General features: G+C 43.6%; 1 protein-coding gene across 1 annotated transcript; it reads left to right on the top strand.

Annotated features, from left to right (window-relative positions):
* Positions 1–857: 857 nt before the first annotated feature.
* Positions 858–16,224, top strand: LOC8033155. Its single transcript, XM_029995724.4, has 12 exons — positions 858–1,207; positions 3,605–3,728; positions 5,180–5,269; positions 5,575–5,643; positions 6,008–6,121; positions 7,089–7,211; positions 7,389–7,505; positions 7,995–8,090; positions 8,914–9,027; positions 12,125–12,250; positions 13,928–14,017; positions 15,176–16,224. Exons 1-12 carry the CDS (start codon positions 1,066–1,068, stop codon positions 15,342–15,344), a joined length of 1,374 nt encoding a protein of 457 aa, XP_029851584.3. The 5' UTR covers positions 858–1,065; the 3' UTR covers positions 15,345–16,224.
* The last annotated feature ends 415 nt before the right edge of the window (positions 16,225–16,639 follow it).

Raw genomic sequence — 16,639 nt, 5'->3', positions numbered from 1 at the left:
AAACTCGGAGAGCCCTTTGTCGTCGTTCCAAGCGCTTGCGTGCCTAGTTTCCTTCCGCTCTCCCAGGGTGGCGGTCCCGTCCCGCGTGTCTACTTTCCGCCGGGTGGCGGGCCCGTCACGCGTGTCTAGTTTCCGCCGGCTCCTGGGGCGGCGATAGTCGTCCACGCGAATGTTTATGTATGTATATATATATATATATATATATATATATATATATATATATATATATATATATATATATATATATATATATATAACAGAAAGACAAGTTGCCGTTTTCCATTTTCAATTTCACTTCTTTCGTCGATAGAAGAGCAACGGCGGGAACGGCAACGAGAATGTCAGCGGCGGCGGCGGGAGGCCAACACCGCCATGAAGATCGTGCATAAATGTGTTCGTACCTTTGTTCAAAAATCTGTGTCACGTCTGTGTCGTGTGCTAAACAGTTTCGCTAATCATCCACCTTCCGTTTTTTTTTTTTTTATTATTATTATTATTTTTTTTTTTCGTACATTACATGTTGAAATTGCATTCATGTAGATAGGGCTTGAACAAACGCCGTATTTCTTTTGCTTAAATAGACTTCGAAATATTACGCTGAATCGTGTCAAAGCTGAATAAATTCGTGTGAGTGCATAAACACGCGGAAACACGATTTGTGGAAAAGATTGAAACCGAAACTAGAAAAAAACTTAACGCCAGAATGTAGAGATGAATTAATACTAAACTCCAATCATACATTTATAATTCTGCAGGTGTGTTTAAGATGTAGCTATAGCGAGATATGGTTACAATAATTACTATAAACGGCAAAACTTGCGGAAAAAACAAACAAACAAAAAAAAACGTTGGCTATTGTTGGCTAGTTTAAAATGCAGAATTCAGATCGATTAGCGGAATGGCTTTATCGTTTTCAAAAATTCGAACGTTTTGCGTAGTTTTGGATTCTGGCACCCTGTCCCGTATTTTTCAAGCAAAATCTACAGAACGTTCCATCGGCATTGAGGACGTTGAGGACCCTTAAACGCCTTAAACAGCTTGAACCAACGTGGCTTGAACGGCATCATGTCGGAAGATTTTAATGTCAGGTTGTGCACGCTCGTCGGGAAACACCCGGCCATCTACGACATGTTCGACGTAAATTTTCGAGAGGAAAGCGTGAAAAAAGAAGCCTGGATGGCTATTTCAAGAGAATTAGGAGTGCCAGGTGAGTCCCGTACGTCACTAAGAATGTATCAGGCGCACGTCCGTGTGGCGGAACTTCTTTGATGTTTTCTTGCTTACAAATGTTCCGCAAATTGGTACGTAATCTAGGCTTCTCCCTGGCCGTTCACGTCGTTGTCAGTCAAGTGCACATCGTAAATTTTTTTCAAGTGTTCTGTACAGCTTGTAAGAGGCGCGTTCACGTGAGGGGGTATTGACTGACGTAATTTTGTCAATCGTTTTTCTCATGACGTCCTCAAATGCGTAGTGCACAGAGGCCTAGAAGTTCGAGGTCCCGCTGAAATGGATCAACAAAATGACAGATTAACGTCATGCGAATACCCGTGCGAGCGCATCATTTTACGTAGCTTCAATAGTTTGGTAGCTTGACTTGTGTATGCCCGGAGGGAGGGTACCAAATCTATTTACTCGAAGTAAATGGATTTGGTACCCTTCCCCTCTTTTCTTTCTGGCCGAAGAGAGAGGGAAGATTGTTTCTTCACCTACTTTAGTTTCTTTGTATCAACTTGGGGGCCGAAGATAACTTTCGATAGAGACAAAAGCGAAGTTTCCTGGAAGTCGTTTCTGGCAGGGTAGCCAGGTAGTTCCTAGCTGAAACCGCCAAAAGCCAGACGGCTTAGCCCAAAAGTAGCCAAATACAAAAAAAATTTATGTAGCCCAAAAGTAGCCATATTTTGCAGAGCCCAAAAAATTGCGCGCTTGAATGTGCGAGCTCAATTCGAAGGCACTGCGTCTGCGTATCTAGGGTTTAGGAGCAGCTTGCAAGATCTACATCTTGAAATATATTGGAACATTTTATTTAAAAGCAAAAGTACAAAAATTTTCTACACCCGTTTTTGAAATCGCATAGTTATAAAGCACACGCCCGTGCCCGGCTTACCCGCCTCATACATGAATTCCGTGTTAAAACGGGCAAAAACTTCTTCAGTAGGGTTGATGTCCTTACAGAACTCGTTCTTCCCAAGGAAAACAAACTTTACATAGAGGACGTTTTGAAGAGTTGGAAAGGACATGTTCTTCCTTAGGACTGACTTTGTGAGGGACATGTGACTGAATAGTCTCTCCACGGCGGCATTCGACATGCGCAGTGTCGGGAGCGCAAGGGCAAGCTCGGATAGCAACGGAAACAGGGCTGCTCCTGCGCATTGATCTTGGCCTTGTTCGAAATATTCATTGTCCCAAATTTGTTGTCTTTTGTTAAGGCTCATTGTGCTTTAAAAAAACATTAATGTTTTGCGGAAAAGCCTTCTTCGTTATATCCGGTACAACACGTGTTATCGGGCGACATCAAATTCTCCAGGATGTTTTAAGTTGCATTTAGTATCATTTTCCCTCGGATGATGTGCTTCCTGTAGGAGGATGGTGGGAAACTCGAGGAAACAAGAAACGCCAGTAGGAAGTAGAAAAAACTTGGGAGCATAAAATAAGCCACAATTACTACAAAAACAATGTCATCGGAGCTGCATCTATGTCACGGTAACTCACTTGAGCTAATAGGCTCTGGCATCACGCCCACGAATCTTCACGCACAAAATCCCTGAAAGCTGGAATCCAGAAAGGGTGGACTGTCGCTTTGTGTTCATGCTGAAGTGTCTTTTGTGCAACTACTCTAAAAAAAAAAAAAAAAAAAAAAAAAAAGTGCCGCGTTAGGATTTGAAATAGCCCAAAAATAGCCACATAGTCAACCGCCAAATTTCGAAGCCAAATGCATGACAAAGTAGCCCAATTTGGCTATTAGTAGCCCAATTTGGCTATTAATAGCCCAACCTGGCGACCCTGGTTTCTGGGCCTCAGGGCTCAGTGGGCAGACAGAGTGTAACTGACGTTTTGGGTGTGGAACAGGTGGAAGAGGCCTTGCACGCACATTGTTTTCTAACCATTTATCTTGAAGCCATAGTGTGTCCAGGTGGCAGCACATATTTTTCCAAAGGTGGAATTCACCTCTTGCAACAGACACTTTAAAACACTACACTTTCAACAGACACTTTAAAACACTATACTACTGCACTGCCCTCTGCCACATCTGCTTTGTTGGTTCTTCCTGTGATCTTAAATTCAAACTCCTTTTCTCTAGTTTGGAGAGGGAAGGCAGAAGAAAAAGCAACTAAGGTGTTGCTTGACAAGCCTCTCTCTCCCCCCACAGCAGCAGCAAAAAAAAAAAAAAGTTTGCAGCACAGCAAGGTATATGAAGTATATATGAAAAAAGTATATATATGAAGTATATGAAAAACCAATAAGAAGGATCATGAACAAAAACAGAACACAGTATGTTTATATTCAGGTCCATACAACAATTTAAAAAACCTGTTGCTCTCTTTTGTCTTTTCTTTTTTTTGTTGGTGTGTATGATTCGTAAGGGAGCTTGATGATATCTTTGTAGACTCGAAATGCATCATCAAGTGGAAGGGTATAAAGCACCGATACGTGAGCTGCAGGAGGGATGAAGACACCTCGTGGGAGCTCTTGCCATATCTGGGATTTCTCGACGAGGTGGGGATCAAAAGGCAAGTAACCTCAAACTCATTTTTATGCTTGGAGTCACCTGATTGTAATGTGTGTAGGTTGCAGAAGTGTTGTGAGTTGGGCGAGTTGGTGTGTTGACATAGTGAACAGAGCAGTGCACAAAAAGACAAGGGCAGAGATGGAACATGTTCAACACACAGCACTTGTGTGTTGTGCATGTTCCTTCCCTCCGTCCTTGTCTTTTTGTGCGCTGTTCTGTTGACTGTGTGTAGGTCGGCAGTTTGAATTTGAGTCACTCAAGATAATATCACATTCGCAAAAGATCCAAAAGTCGCTGCCCCTCATCTCTCTAAGCTCATTGAAGTGCAGAAGTCGTCGCCCCTTATATTACGCAGCTCATCAGGATAAACTCACCACCTCTCGCATCACTGCTGACCTCTAATGCCAATGCTCGCATACATCGCACAAGTCACTCATGAAAAGCACTGAATTCAGAGTCACAAATATTATGAATTGTAACCAAAACGATCAAAGTCACAATCACAAACATTACGAATTACCACCAATATCACCAAACTCAGTTCGCTTACTGGTTCACTTCACTCTTCTTTATTATTAGTATTTTTTTTATCTAACATAAGTCAATTTTGAAATGTCCACCAACATCTGAGGAGTATTTCCAAAGTTTCAGTCACTTATGTGGCAAAATTAACTAATTATGAATTTTCTTTTGTGCCTCAGTGCTAAATAAAAGGGGGAGGTTTGGACTTTCTGAATCCAAATTTCTCGGTTCCTTTTTTCAGCCTAAATTTTATTATAGTCTGTTTATTGTTTTATATTGGAGCTATAAAAGAGGCTCATTCCTTGTTTTTTCTCATTGAAATTTTATGAGGAATGACCTGCTTGTTATAGACCATCTTATGCGCACTGCTGTGTGATGACAGTACTCTAATCGAGGAAACATCTTTGAGCCTTTGAAAATAGTTTCCACTCAACATAAAAATTTAGAGAGCCAAGTCACCGTATGAGTCAACAGGAAGTTTTCCAACTGCAGACAAGTTCTTGGACAAGAAAGTAATCAACATGGGACTCAGTAATCTGGCGGAGTCTCTGAAATTCTTGTGAACCCAGACGTTTGTCTCGAGACAAGAAATCATTTTGGGAGCAGGCGTGCACCAAATGAACATGAAGGGTGATGTTCATAATAAGTGAGCTGAACAAAGAGAGGATATCAGTATTGCATGATTCTTGTAAATCATGTGTAGTTATGGCAAAATAGAGAACCGTCACTAGTTGTTATTTGGGTACCAACACATACAATCTCATTACGAAGTCACCCAATCTCATCACACACTCTGAGTCGTATCACGGAGCATCTCAGTCTCACAAACTCAGATCCGTATCATGGAATCACTCAAATTTGCTCACAATCTCGCGGTTAGTGAGTTCGTGGAGGTATGGTAACACATTCTCCACATAACCTTGTTTCCAGCAAAGTTCAAAAGCGAAAGCGAGAAAGCATTCTGCCTGCATCGGGAAGAGCTGAAGGTTCGGCCACAACAACCAGTGATCAAGAATGCAGGTGAGAGTTGACACGCAAGATACGGGGAGAGAAAAAAGAAGGGACAGTCGCAAGAGAGAAAAGTAAATGCCACATAAAATTTAGCTCATGTTGCCAGACTTGGACACCAAGGTGCCGAGAAGCCAAAATGGCTGAAAACCAGTTTGCGAAACTACCTTTTCAAACTCGTACTTGTTAAATGGCCGATGCAAACTGCTTGTAAGCAATCAATGTTATTTCTTTGAAGTATTAGTCAACCTTGCTCTATACTGCATTTGTACTTTGGTGCCACTTATTGAGCTCGCCATCCCACTCTTATTCGCCAGGCCCATGGTTCCCATAATTGAGAGGTTTGTTGCAACCACAAGCATTCCGAGCCAAAGAAAAAGTACCAGGTGAGCTTCCATGAAAACTTCAAATACTTGGGATTGACCGAGAAGCCTGTCGGAAGCATTTTCTAAATTGTCTTTAAGGCAACAATCAAAGCCTTTCAGAGCAGCACAATTACAGATCTTAAAGTGTTAAATATTTTCCCCTGTATTATTGCATCGTCGTCTTGGAACCTTGGGCTGGTTCACACTTTTGTGGCCGACTATGACAGTTATCGACATGACCGGCTTTTAAGCCTCATGTGACTGCTTACGACAGGCCGTGCAGCAGCGACGGCGGTTGTAAGCGGCTTAAAAAACGGTCGTGTCAAAGTCTGCCGGAATCAGTCACAAAAGTGTGAATCAGCTTTTATGTTAATCCCTTCTCAAGGTTTGTCGGAGAAACGAAAGGCGCCTACAAGCCAGAGGACCTGCCTATTGTCGAGCCAGACGATACCGAACTTGTTCTTGTTCGTGTGAAGAAGAGCCCTCAAGGGAGTCTGAGGTGACCATTTGAACATCTTTGTAGATGGAGTGTTTCTTTTTTTAGACTTTAGAGACTGTTTTTAAAAAAAGCTACACTAATGCAGTCTGTGCAGGTAAGTTATATAGCCAGGAAGGCATAATATAGGGGTCTAATCATTGCGATAAGTTGGTTAAGTAACTACAATTTGTTGATGCACTTTTCAATTACCCGATAAAAACATGTGGTTTCAATCAGAAAACTTGGAGGACGTGGGAAGCGTGGTGCTGCGCTAAAGTTCCCACTCATGCAACTGGCTCAAGGCTGGTAATGTGAAGACGGGCCCGCGCAATTTTCCTGTCTCGCCATCTGCACCGCCGGGCTTGCGCCTATTGCACGAGCGCTGACTTTAGCGCACAACCATGCTTTTATGTGCTCAAAGTCTTTCTGAACTTTATTGACTTAGTGGTTTTTGGTGGCACTCAACAAGTTTCTAATTGGAAGCATACGTTTATTTTCACAAATATTGTGACGATTAGCCTTTTATATTATGAACCCCTGGCCGTTTAACTCGCCTGCACAAACCAGCTTGGTGTAGCTTTCGTGGTTAGCAAGAGGGGTGCCAACTGGATATAAAGTAGTTCTAAAACTCTTCTAACTAGTACTTGGAAAGAATGTTAATTGTGACTACTCAACAATTGCATAAGAGCAAGCATATGCCCAGTGGTTCCATAATTCCTTTGATCTATGGTTTTGTGTATGAACCACCTTGGGGCCACATAATCCAACTTGTGATGTTTTGTGGACAACGGGGGAGAGCATTGTGTTTACATTGCCACACAGCAAAGGGGTTCATTTTGACTTCAGACTGAATTATCCTTTTCTATGCATTCAGCTTGAACTAAAAACTGGACTTTCCCTAGATTCTAAGTGACTGCTCGGTAAAAAATTCAGTGCTAATGTTATTTTGCTTGGCAGTTTCAAAAGACCCTTCTTGTTTTTCCTCAAGGCCTCAAGACATTGAAAAAGCAAGCAGGCCGCAGCCAGACTTTGAGACTGTCTCTGAACCAGAGAGCGCGAAACCGGCTTCAAGCCCGGTAAAACGGACGCCACGAGGAAGGAAGAGCTTGAGGTGATTTTCTTAAGCTGTATTTGATTTTAGTATTGTTTCACAATTGTCATAAACTTGCGCATATGTGAAGCTGGCGCAAAAACTGAAACTAGGGGGTGGTTCAATATAAAATATAATGCTTGAGGTATGTTCTTGCTTGGTGGTTTCAAAAGACTCTCCTGGTTTTTTTTTCTCAAGGTCTAAGGGAACTGAAAGGGAGCTACCGTCAGATCTTGAGCCTGTTTCCGAGCCTGAGAGTGCAAAACCTGCTTCGAGCCCAGTAAAAAGGACACCACGGGGAAGGAAGAGCACAAGGTGACCTTTCTAAGCAGAATTTTTTTCCCCGTGTAATTTAACAGTTGTTGTAGACTCGCTTATAAGTGGAGCATACACTTGGAACTTGCAACATCATGATTTCCATTGATGTAGCGTTCCCTGCTTGTGAGGTGGAAAATTATGCTTTTTCTGTTAATTTAAAATTATTGTCACGAACGAAGTAGCCTCGAATAGCACTTATTCCAGCCTAAGGTTACATCATTTTAATATCATTTTTCGTTGTGCCGTTTGTTCGAAGCATTTTGAGCAAAATCCTTCTTGTTCCGTATTCTACCGAAATATTGCTAATTTCCTAGTATATATCTTGCCCTTCTTGCAGTAGCATATCTGGATAAAGTTGATGTTTTTATTGAGTTACTTACGCAGCTTGAAAATGGTCTTCCAGTCTCACCAGTTGAACCCCGTATGTAAGGTGCTTCGAGTTATTGTCTTCTTAATCTCGTGACCTTTCATTTACTTTTCTCCCAGGTTTGCTCGAGAAACCAGCGAGCCGGTCGGCGAGCCGGAAAGCACGACGTCGGTTTTGACACCGGTAAAGGCTGTACGGCAGACAGAGGTCTTCAGGTGATCAGACAGCTTTTAGTTCTGTCAACTTTTTATGTGAAACATACTCTGAGTGTTCGTTGCGTGTCATTGTGAAGTTTGGAGGCGGTATGGCAGCAGTGACATAAAAAAGACTCCCTACTAAAGGCCCGTTCACAAGCTTCCGTTTGCTTAGGAGTCAGGACTGAGTTCTTGGGATTTCTTACGACGAGAGAATGCCCAGGCACGCTGGTGCCATCTGTAAGACGACTCTGGAACTGCATTTCACTAGAGAGCGAAGGTTTTGCTGTGTGCGCAATCAAATGTTCATACTATTTATCAGAAATGGTCGTTAATAACATTGTCAAAATATTTTCAAGCCAAAAAAGAATGATGCACGAAAAAAAAAAAAAGGAAATGTATGGATATGCCAAGCGTTCCGCGGCTTCCTAATAGATGGCACTTGTGTATTCCCTTGTCGTAAGAGATTTTATGAGGTCTTAAGGCACATGGTTGTTTGTTGCTTATGAAGTACACAGCTCTTGCGTGTCAATAATGTGACATGCAAGAGCCCTTTCTTTAATGTAATTTCCTCCTCGCTCGTAATGCTGGGAATTTCCAGCATTCAAGTTTGAGTGAAACTGTTAAGAGCCTGACTAGTACAAGCTGACTGTGTTTCACTAGGGGGAACTAAAGGCCCAAATATTTTCGTTGTGAGAAACTTTTGGCGACGTTTCTTGAGGGAAGATAATATTTGTGCCCAAAGCTTCTTGGCACTTTGCAATACAGGTATAGTGAAGCATCAGATGCTCTGCTAAACCTTTGATTTATAGTCTCAATAGTTTTCTGTTTATTCTTTCCCAAGGTTTCAGGCACAAGCAAAGGCAACGAGCAAGCCACCGGAGACACCTGCTGCCGAGCTTGAAGACACTGAGCTCGTTCTAGTTCGTGTAAAGAAGACCGAACAAGGCAACGTGAGGTAGTCCTCTCTACCGCTTTTCATTACAATAAAAATTCAGTACCACTACAGTGCACACTGCATGCCCAATATCTTGGAGGCCATTGAGAGGCTGGACTTAAACTTCCGAAGGTGGCCCTCAAGAATTGGGCGTGGCATCACCCGTGAAAACCGGTTTCTATTTGGGAATAGCAAGTACAGTAATCCCTCGTTATAACGAAATCGCTTTTATCGAAGCTCAACTTGGTCCCGACCGAAATGCACGCATTTTTAAGCGGATTAATAGAAGTGCATCGGCGGCCGACCACGCTTATTAGGAAGGCCGAGGTGCTGAAAGTGCGCAAGCCTACACGGAGGCGCACGGGCACGGAGACCCTTGTGTTGCCATCCTCTTCTCCACCAAGGCAAACAGCTAGCAAACTGGGAAAACGGAGTAAACGGGTAACCGAGGGCAGAGTGTGCAGAGCTGGCAGAGCGCTGCTTCCAATGCTGATGCACTGATGCAAGGACGCAGGCAGGGAGCCGCAGGAGCAGCGTCAACGTACAGACGCTACTCTCGGCGCCTGCGGCCGACGTGACTCGACTTCTGTCGGAATCTGGTCAAGGGAGCGGTGGATTCAGAAAAGAATCATGCCTTGGGGAGTCACTGACGCGCATGCCTGCTGCGTACCACACCTACACGTGCGTCGTATGGGAGATAGGAAGTGCTTACTGAAAGTCGCTTAGATCTGCGAGGTTGAAAAAAGTGGTTGGCCCAAGTCCGAAATCGCCAAAGAATTTGACATTCCGACATTGGCTGTTTGACACTATCCACCATTTTGCAGAACAAGCAAGGCATATTGGGTGGGTTCAAGAAGTTTCTCGTGTAGCAGAAAGCGCACTTGTGACCCAGGGATAAAAAATTGCCAGCTGCTTCGCGCACGTTGGATTTTCTCTTGTGAGCATGCTTGCCGAGCTGGCGCACAATTTCCATACCTGCAACAATCTCTACAGGAGTGTGTGAAAACATGTTGGCAAAGCGACCGAGAATAACTTTGATGTGGACGTTTCCGTTGTTGCTTCTGCCACGGGTGCTGTGACTGTAGACCTTGCATGCAGCCAGGGTAAACACGAAGCGACATCGGGGAGGCAGCTCGGGAAACGTTGACGACTGCAGGGACGTGAAACATCCTACTGCTGCTTTGAAACAAAGTGAAGTGCGTCAGCGGTGACAGTGTTCTTTTGATGCCTGGTGCAGTCCAAGGAAAACTGATGCCCTGATGAAATTATCGGCGAACTCCACTTAATTATTTGTTTACTCGGTAAAGCTGCCGCGAGATGTTCATAACCAAGGTTTGTTCAATTAAATATATGGTCAAAGTGTTCCGCACTGTTCCTGTCCACCTTTAAGGCTGCTAAAACTGTTTTTGGCTCTATCTCTTTTATCGAATTACCGCTTACCTATATTGAAGTTTTTTGCCGTCCCGTTGACTTTTGTTACAACGAGGGATTACTGCACTGGCCTGACATGAGTTTTTTCTTCAGAACGCCTCGAGCTAATGCGACCGCTTCGCTGCGAACGTTCTTCTTCACACAATTATGTTGTGGCATCTTTCTTCTTCGGAGCTCACTATGAGCAAAGTTCGATGGAATTTTGAAAAGTGAAACTTGTTGTTTCCGTGTTGTCTAGCCGGAGTCGAGACGAATTGGATACAATATTTGTATCCCATTTTAAAAGGAACTGTTTTAGGGTTTCTCAAGGGATAACTCATCAACTGTTTTGTTGAGTAAGTGGCAAGAAGAGAGACTAGATTGAAGAGAGGGTTCATCTCAAATCATGGGAAGCGTTTTCAATTTAATGGCAAATGCCTCCCATGTCAATTGGTCACAAGTGCACATGCATGCGCACGGTCAACGCGTTCAGCACCTCCTGTCAGCTCGTATTGCAAACACGTCCCATATAGTAACACGTGACCCTAATCGAGCTGTTGAAAACTCTCTGTAATACAGGCTCTCTAGCAGCAAGAATTTACTTGGGGCGATCTTTGTGAAGAGAACAGGAAGTGGCGGAGGGCCAAGCGAGCTCTTTTATAAAATCTTTTTGAAAAGTACGGTAGGCTCATGTGTACGTCGTCATGATACAGTTGCCAACCGATTTTTTCGGACGCCGATAATTCGGCGTCCGAAAAAAAATATTTTGGACCTAAAGGATTAACCGTGACCTACTTGACAGAAGTAGTGCATATTCATGACCAATGTTTCAGTCAACTTGAAGTCCGAAAGTTCGGTTTTTCTGACAAAATCTTTGTGAGCGATCAGCGGGGAACACCACCGAGAAGTGGCCATTTTTAATTCTACTGCTAGGAGACGCTGTACGGCTTTTTTTTTTTCTCTAGCTGCGCTTCATTATCATCATTGTTGTTTCCATTTTGCTTTGTTCATCCGCCATTGTGATCACAGACTTGAGCCTCTCATCACCTCGTCTCAATGAATTTGTTTTCGGACTACGCTGGGCTTGGACGTTGTTGCCCCATCTCCTTTTGCGCTTCCACGATGTGTCGCTAAGAAGCGCAGAGAGTACTCGACCATAACACTAGAAAAGAAGGCAGTGATTCTCAAGCTAACAGAAAGTTGCCGAACGCAAACAGGCGTAGCCTAAAACAAAATGTGCAGGCGTAACCTGAACCAGGACACTATTCACGGCTTTTTTAAGCCGCTTATACGTAATAAAGGCAAGTTTTTAAATCTGCTGATTTTTCGGACTGCTTTATTATTCGGACGTTTTTTGGTCCCTGCAAAGTCCGAAAAATCGGTTAGCGACTGTAATAGACGATTGTTAAGTGGATGATGATTAATTGCAAGTTTTGCTGAGACAGAGTTTGTAGGAGAGCATCAGACATTTTCTGGACAATTTATTCTCCATTTGTGCTCTTCCAAACCAGCAGGGCCATTTTGTAGTCAAATTCTAAACAGCACATTGGGCTCCCTCAGGAGTACGGCAAGGTCTACGTAGCTTTATTCCTAACTGAATGCGGCATTCTCTAATTACGTGCTCGTTGCCGGTAGTAAAGTGCACAAAAGTAATATGGCATTCTTTCCCAGTGGCTTCAAAACTGTCTGTTGTCTTTTTTCTTCCAAGGTTTGTGGGAGAAATTGAACTGGCAGACAAGCCAGTCCAGAATCCCAACCCCGTATGGGAGCCAGAAATTGCGAAGCCCATTTCAACTCCGGCGAAGAATACCCCACGTGGCAAAAGGATTCTGAGGTGATGATTTCCTTCGGGAGCTTTAACGTGCTTCCTTCCACCATTACTATGCGTCTCCGACTGGTGTGTTTAGCGTCCTATTCCGCCCATGCATCATAAGTGGTCTCGAAGTGGCAACGAACGACGCCGCAAAAGCCGGGGTGTCACGCTGTCGGATGTCGCGATCCTGGCGGTCGCGTGTAGAAGTTTTTAAAGAAGTAAAGCACGAGAGAATGCCAGTGTCGTCGCGGCATCTGAACTCCCAGCTGCCAAAGCTTCTGTGGACTGTCACATTAGAGAGCAACCTGCAGCAGAACGGGTGCCTGCCTCGTCTGCCACCACCGCTGCGACACCGCTAAGGTAGCGGCCGGCGACAGCGCGACACTTTTATGACCTCATCAGGAGGAAATCGAGGGACCACTTTTTAGGATGCAAGGAACACACCGGGTGAAGACGCGTTCCTGGCACTGAACCTTTGCGGTCCATTTGTGCTACACTGCACGTTACGCCATGCTTCGGCCACTCCTGCTTCCACCGCTTCCAGTCAAATAATGGAAGATATTCATGTGTGCCGACCCTCCCAATCCTTTCATGAAATTCTTTCATGAAATTGCATGTTCATGTTTGTACAAATAGGCATAGGAGTTTTGCAGACTTTCTGAGGGTACCACCTTATAACCACATTTTTGTGGATCGTATCTGGACGTCTTGGCGTCTTTACTGTCTGCGTTTTTGGTGAGGCCCTAGGCTTGGCTGTTTATGAACTTTCAGTTCGATGGTGCTGATCAGTACACCTGCTTACTGATTGTTGGCCCTAACAATAAACGAGGCTCATTTCCTGGGGTCAGTTAATTGATCATCTAGAAAGCTACCGTGACATTGGAGGTACTGCTAAAGAAGGTTTTTCCTGAAAACACCGTCTTCACTATGAAGAGATTCTGCTGGAATGCACTTTGAATGCAAATGTTTGTTGATCTAAGATGGTTATGTTAAACATGAGATTTGTTTCTAAAATTTAAAACTACACAACCTTCAAGGTGTTTCATGACTATCGGGTCCAGTTCACAAAGGGACAGGCTAGGAGACGGTGCGCGTTTTTGGAAGCCTTCCCGGGCGGAAAAAGTTAGATATAGCCAATATGTTGTTTGTTATAAAGGGTACTTTTTACATGCATTTTTATTTAAATTTTCCGTGAGTTCGATATCGACAATAATTCGTTGTATGTGGGTTCGTTCTAAACGGGTTTCACTGTATCATTCTTCAAGATTAAAAGTAACATGATTTTTTTTTTTTTATGAATCTTACGATCATTGATATCACCAATTAGCACTAGCTAAATTTCTCATCTACAGCAGAGACGGCAGACACCGTTGGGGCCGACTCACTGCCCACTGTCTAAACATAAGCACAGTTACTTTCTTGTCACTAATTACTTGTCCGCAGCTATTGGGGATAGGGAAACCCCTTTTTCAAAGTGCACTTTGGCCTTACGCCACAGTTGCCCCATTTTGAAGGCGGTTTGTGTTTCTCACAGGGCTAAGCAGGACAAAGATTTTACACAGTGCAGTTTTCTTTATATCTGCTGTAAAATGAAATGGTACGTTAAGAGCTTACACACTACACTAGGAGATAATGTGTAAAGTGTGCGCTATTCTCGTTACGTACTTGGGTAATTTATGTTGCATTTTTCCTGTTCAGCCGTACGGTCGGGGCCAAGGAAGCCGCACCACCTCAGTCAATGGAGGTGGACGATCTTCCAGTCAGCGAGCCAAGTGCTAAGAAACTCAGGTAACCAACTAATGAGAATGATGCTTCCTTCGTCATCATATTTTCTGTCGGCTATCGGGGAGAATCTCAAATTGACGCGTCCCTAGTGGATAGATTGAGAACTAAATCCATGGGGACAACATCAACGTGTACTATTTGTCGGCGCTTCTGAGGCAGCACTCGGCCCGACGTAGCGAAAGTTTGTCTGGGCCAAATGCTGACACAGCATTTGTGTCCTATCGGCGCTCCGCATTCGATCAAGGAAGATGGCTATAAAGAATCCATTTCAGAGTCCTTGCGTTGGGTAAATGTCAGGCACTGTAAGAGACGAGCTGGAGAAAAACTGCCTCCTGTAGTTGTATCTCCTCGCCAATACCTAGGATGCCGACGTCCCGTCGGTCGTTTGTGAAAAGCTCGGACATTGGAGGATTTGGGTTGGGAGTAGTGCAGATGTTTGTCTAACGTAGGTGCCGTAAGTTTGAATTACCGTTGAAAAATGCCCTCTCGGTCACTTGTAGAACATTAAATCGGCTTGAACCTGGTTTCGTGGTTCTGCATCCCGTGGCGTCTTTTCGGGGTTTTTGAAAGGAACCACAAAAAAGAAGCTGGTGATGGAAAACCAAGCTGTCATTTGCCGCACGACATTACGTCTGCGTGATGTCGTTGCAACTTTACGGTGACGCGACCAGCTGTGCAACAGGACCGCAGTAGTTCCCTTTTTTCTTGTTTGGTACTCTGAGAGCTTACGGCTTCGAGAGACAATCCTGTATTTGTTAGTTTCTAGAACTTCAAGTCGCTCGACTGTATGTTTAGACAGTGTGGCATTAGCTTGCCGTCACACGAGGTGACTTGTTTCCCTGCTGCGAGACGAGGAGGCTTCTCATTGTGCACACAAGAGCTGTTCATGCAGACTTGACTTGGACGACGCTTCGGCTTTCTGCTGCGGCAACAGAGTTTTTAAACGTGGATAGTAAATATTGCTGCAACATTTCAACGCATTAATTTAGAAATATGGCTAAGAGTTAATTTTTTTTATGTGCCCTTTTAAGTAGATGCCAGAAAATCTGCAGAAGAGTTTTAGCTGTTATTGCTTGGCTATGGCCAAAAGCTCTGGCTGCATTTTTTTTTTTTTTTTGCTTGGATGTTTGCCTAATATGCTCACGTTTTCCCTGTTGCCAGGATCGAAGCCAACGGCGGTACGGAGAAGAGCAAGGACGTCTTTAGCCTGACCGAACGTGACGAGAGATTCATCGAGTGCCTTAGGGGCAAGCTGGCACAAGTCGCCCTCGAGAATAGGGGCCCCATTGAGGCAACGCTGCTGGAGGTCATGGATCGTGCACTCAAGTAGATTTTAGCCATCAGAATCACATTGCTCTCGCATACCAATTACATAGGCTGGGTGCAGTCTGTAGAGTCACTGACCGTTTTTTTAATATTTTATTTTATTATTATTAGTTTTATTACTTCTATTTTATGGGTGCTTTTGTGTATTTGTAATTTCTAGATAAAATATCTGACTGTATTAAATGCAGCTTTTTAGCTGTGTATAGTATTGCTTCGTGAAAAGTACTGGTAGCAATCTCCATTGCACGATTGGTGCATGAGATTTTGGGATGATTATTTTATTTTTGATGGTTATTTTATCGGACGCCTTTCCCTTTGTGTGGCTCTAAAATAGAAGTCTCATTTGTACATTATAAATCCCTACAAGCCTAATTTCTTTTACCACATTTCATTGTCCCAAGGTATTTCACTGAATTTTGTGAATGTTTGAACTTTTTTGCCTCAAATGTTTTATTTGAGCGACTTTCATTGTCTTTGAAGTGTATTGCGGTTGACTTTTCTTCACCGACTGTGCTACAATTATGATGTGCATTTTAAGTCAGCTTTTAGCTCTGCCTCGTCAGGTTTTGCATGATCACCATTGCAGAATTAGGTTACCATTATGTGATACAAAGCAATTTTCAGAATTTTGTCTAAATCATCATCATCATCATCATCTTTATTTTGGCCCAGGAGGGTTGAGGTGTGCCAGAAAGGCTGGGGGCCCTTCTGGTGCTTCTGGTGATCCATGCATCGAATGACCTACCTGGCGGTGGAGTAGGCATTTCAGACTGTGGACAGTTCAGGACTGCGTGCGAAAATTCTGTCCATCTGAATTCTTACTATTCTGTGTTTAGTTACCTTGCAGGGAGTCTGCTTTCTTTTCAAAGCAGAATTTAATAAAAGAAAAAAAAAGGGTGACCATTACATGGATCTCTTCACTGCATGTTTATACGGATGTTGGTTGTTTAATGAACCAAAATCAGTTCGATAACATTTTAACAAGAAATTTATTGGATTATATTGCAGTTGCAGTTTTGAAGGTATAGTGATTACCTACAGGTAGCAGCCGGTGGACTTCCTGTCTTTGCCAGTAGACATTCACGCAGGCAAATAATGAAGGGGGGGCGGGCTGACCCCACCCCCCTTCCCCCCCAAGCCCCTCAAGGCCACCTTCTTTTTTTTAATAAAAAAAAATAAAAGACGAAAGACACCTAAGCACTTCTTATGAGTTGTGAATGCGAAAGCATGAATGTCCAATGGAACGCCGCGGAGTGATACATAGAGTTTTGTGGCGCGAGTAATGTTTTTGAGTTGTGG

The sequence above is a fragment of the Ixodes scapularis genome, unplaced genomic scaffold (genome assembly GCF_016920785.2).
Source record: "Ixodes scapularis isolate PalLabHiFi unplaced genomic scaffold, ASM1692078v2 PGA_scaffold2__306_contigs__length_199485367, whole genome shotgun sequence".
NCBI classification, from domain to species: domain Eukaryota; kingdom Metazoa; phylum Arthropoda; class Arachnida; order Ixodida; family Ixodidae; genus Ixodes; species Ixodes scapularis.
The sequence above is the reverse complement of the archived record's forward strand: the minus strand, read 5'-3'. Positions and strand labels throughout refer to the sequence as shown.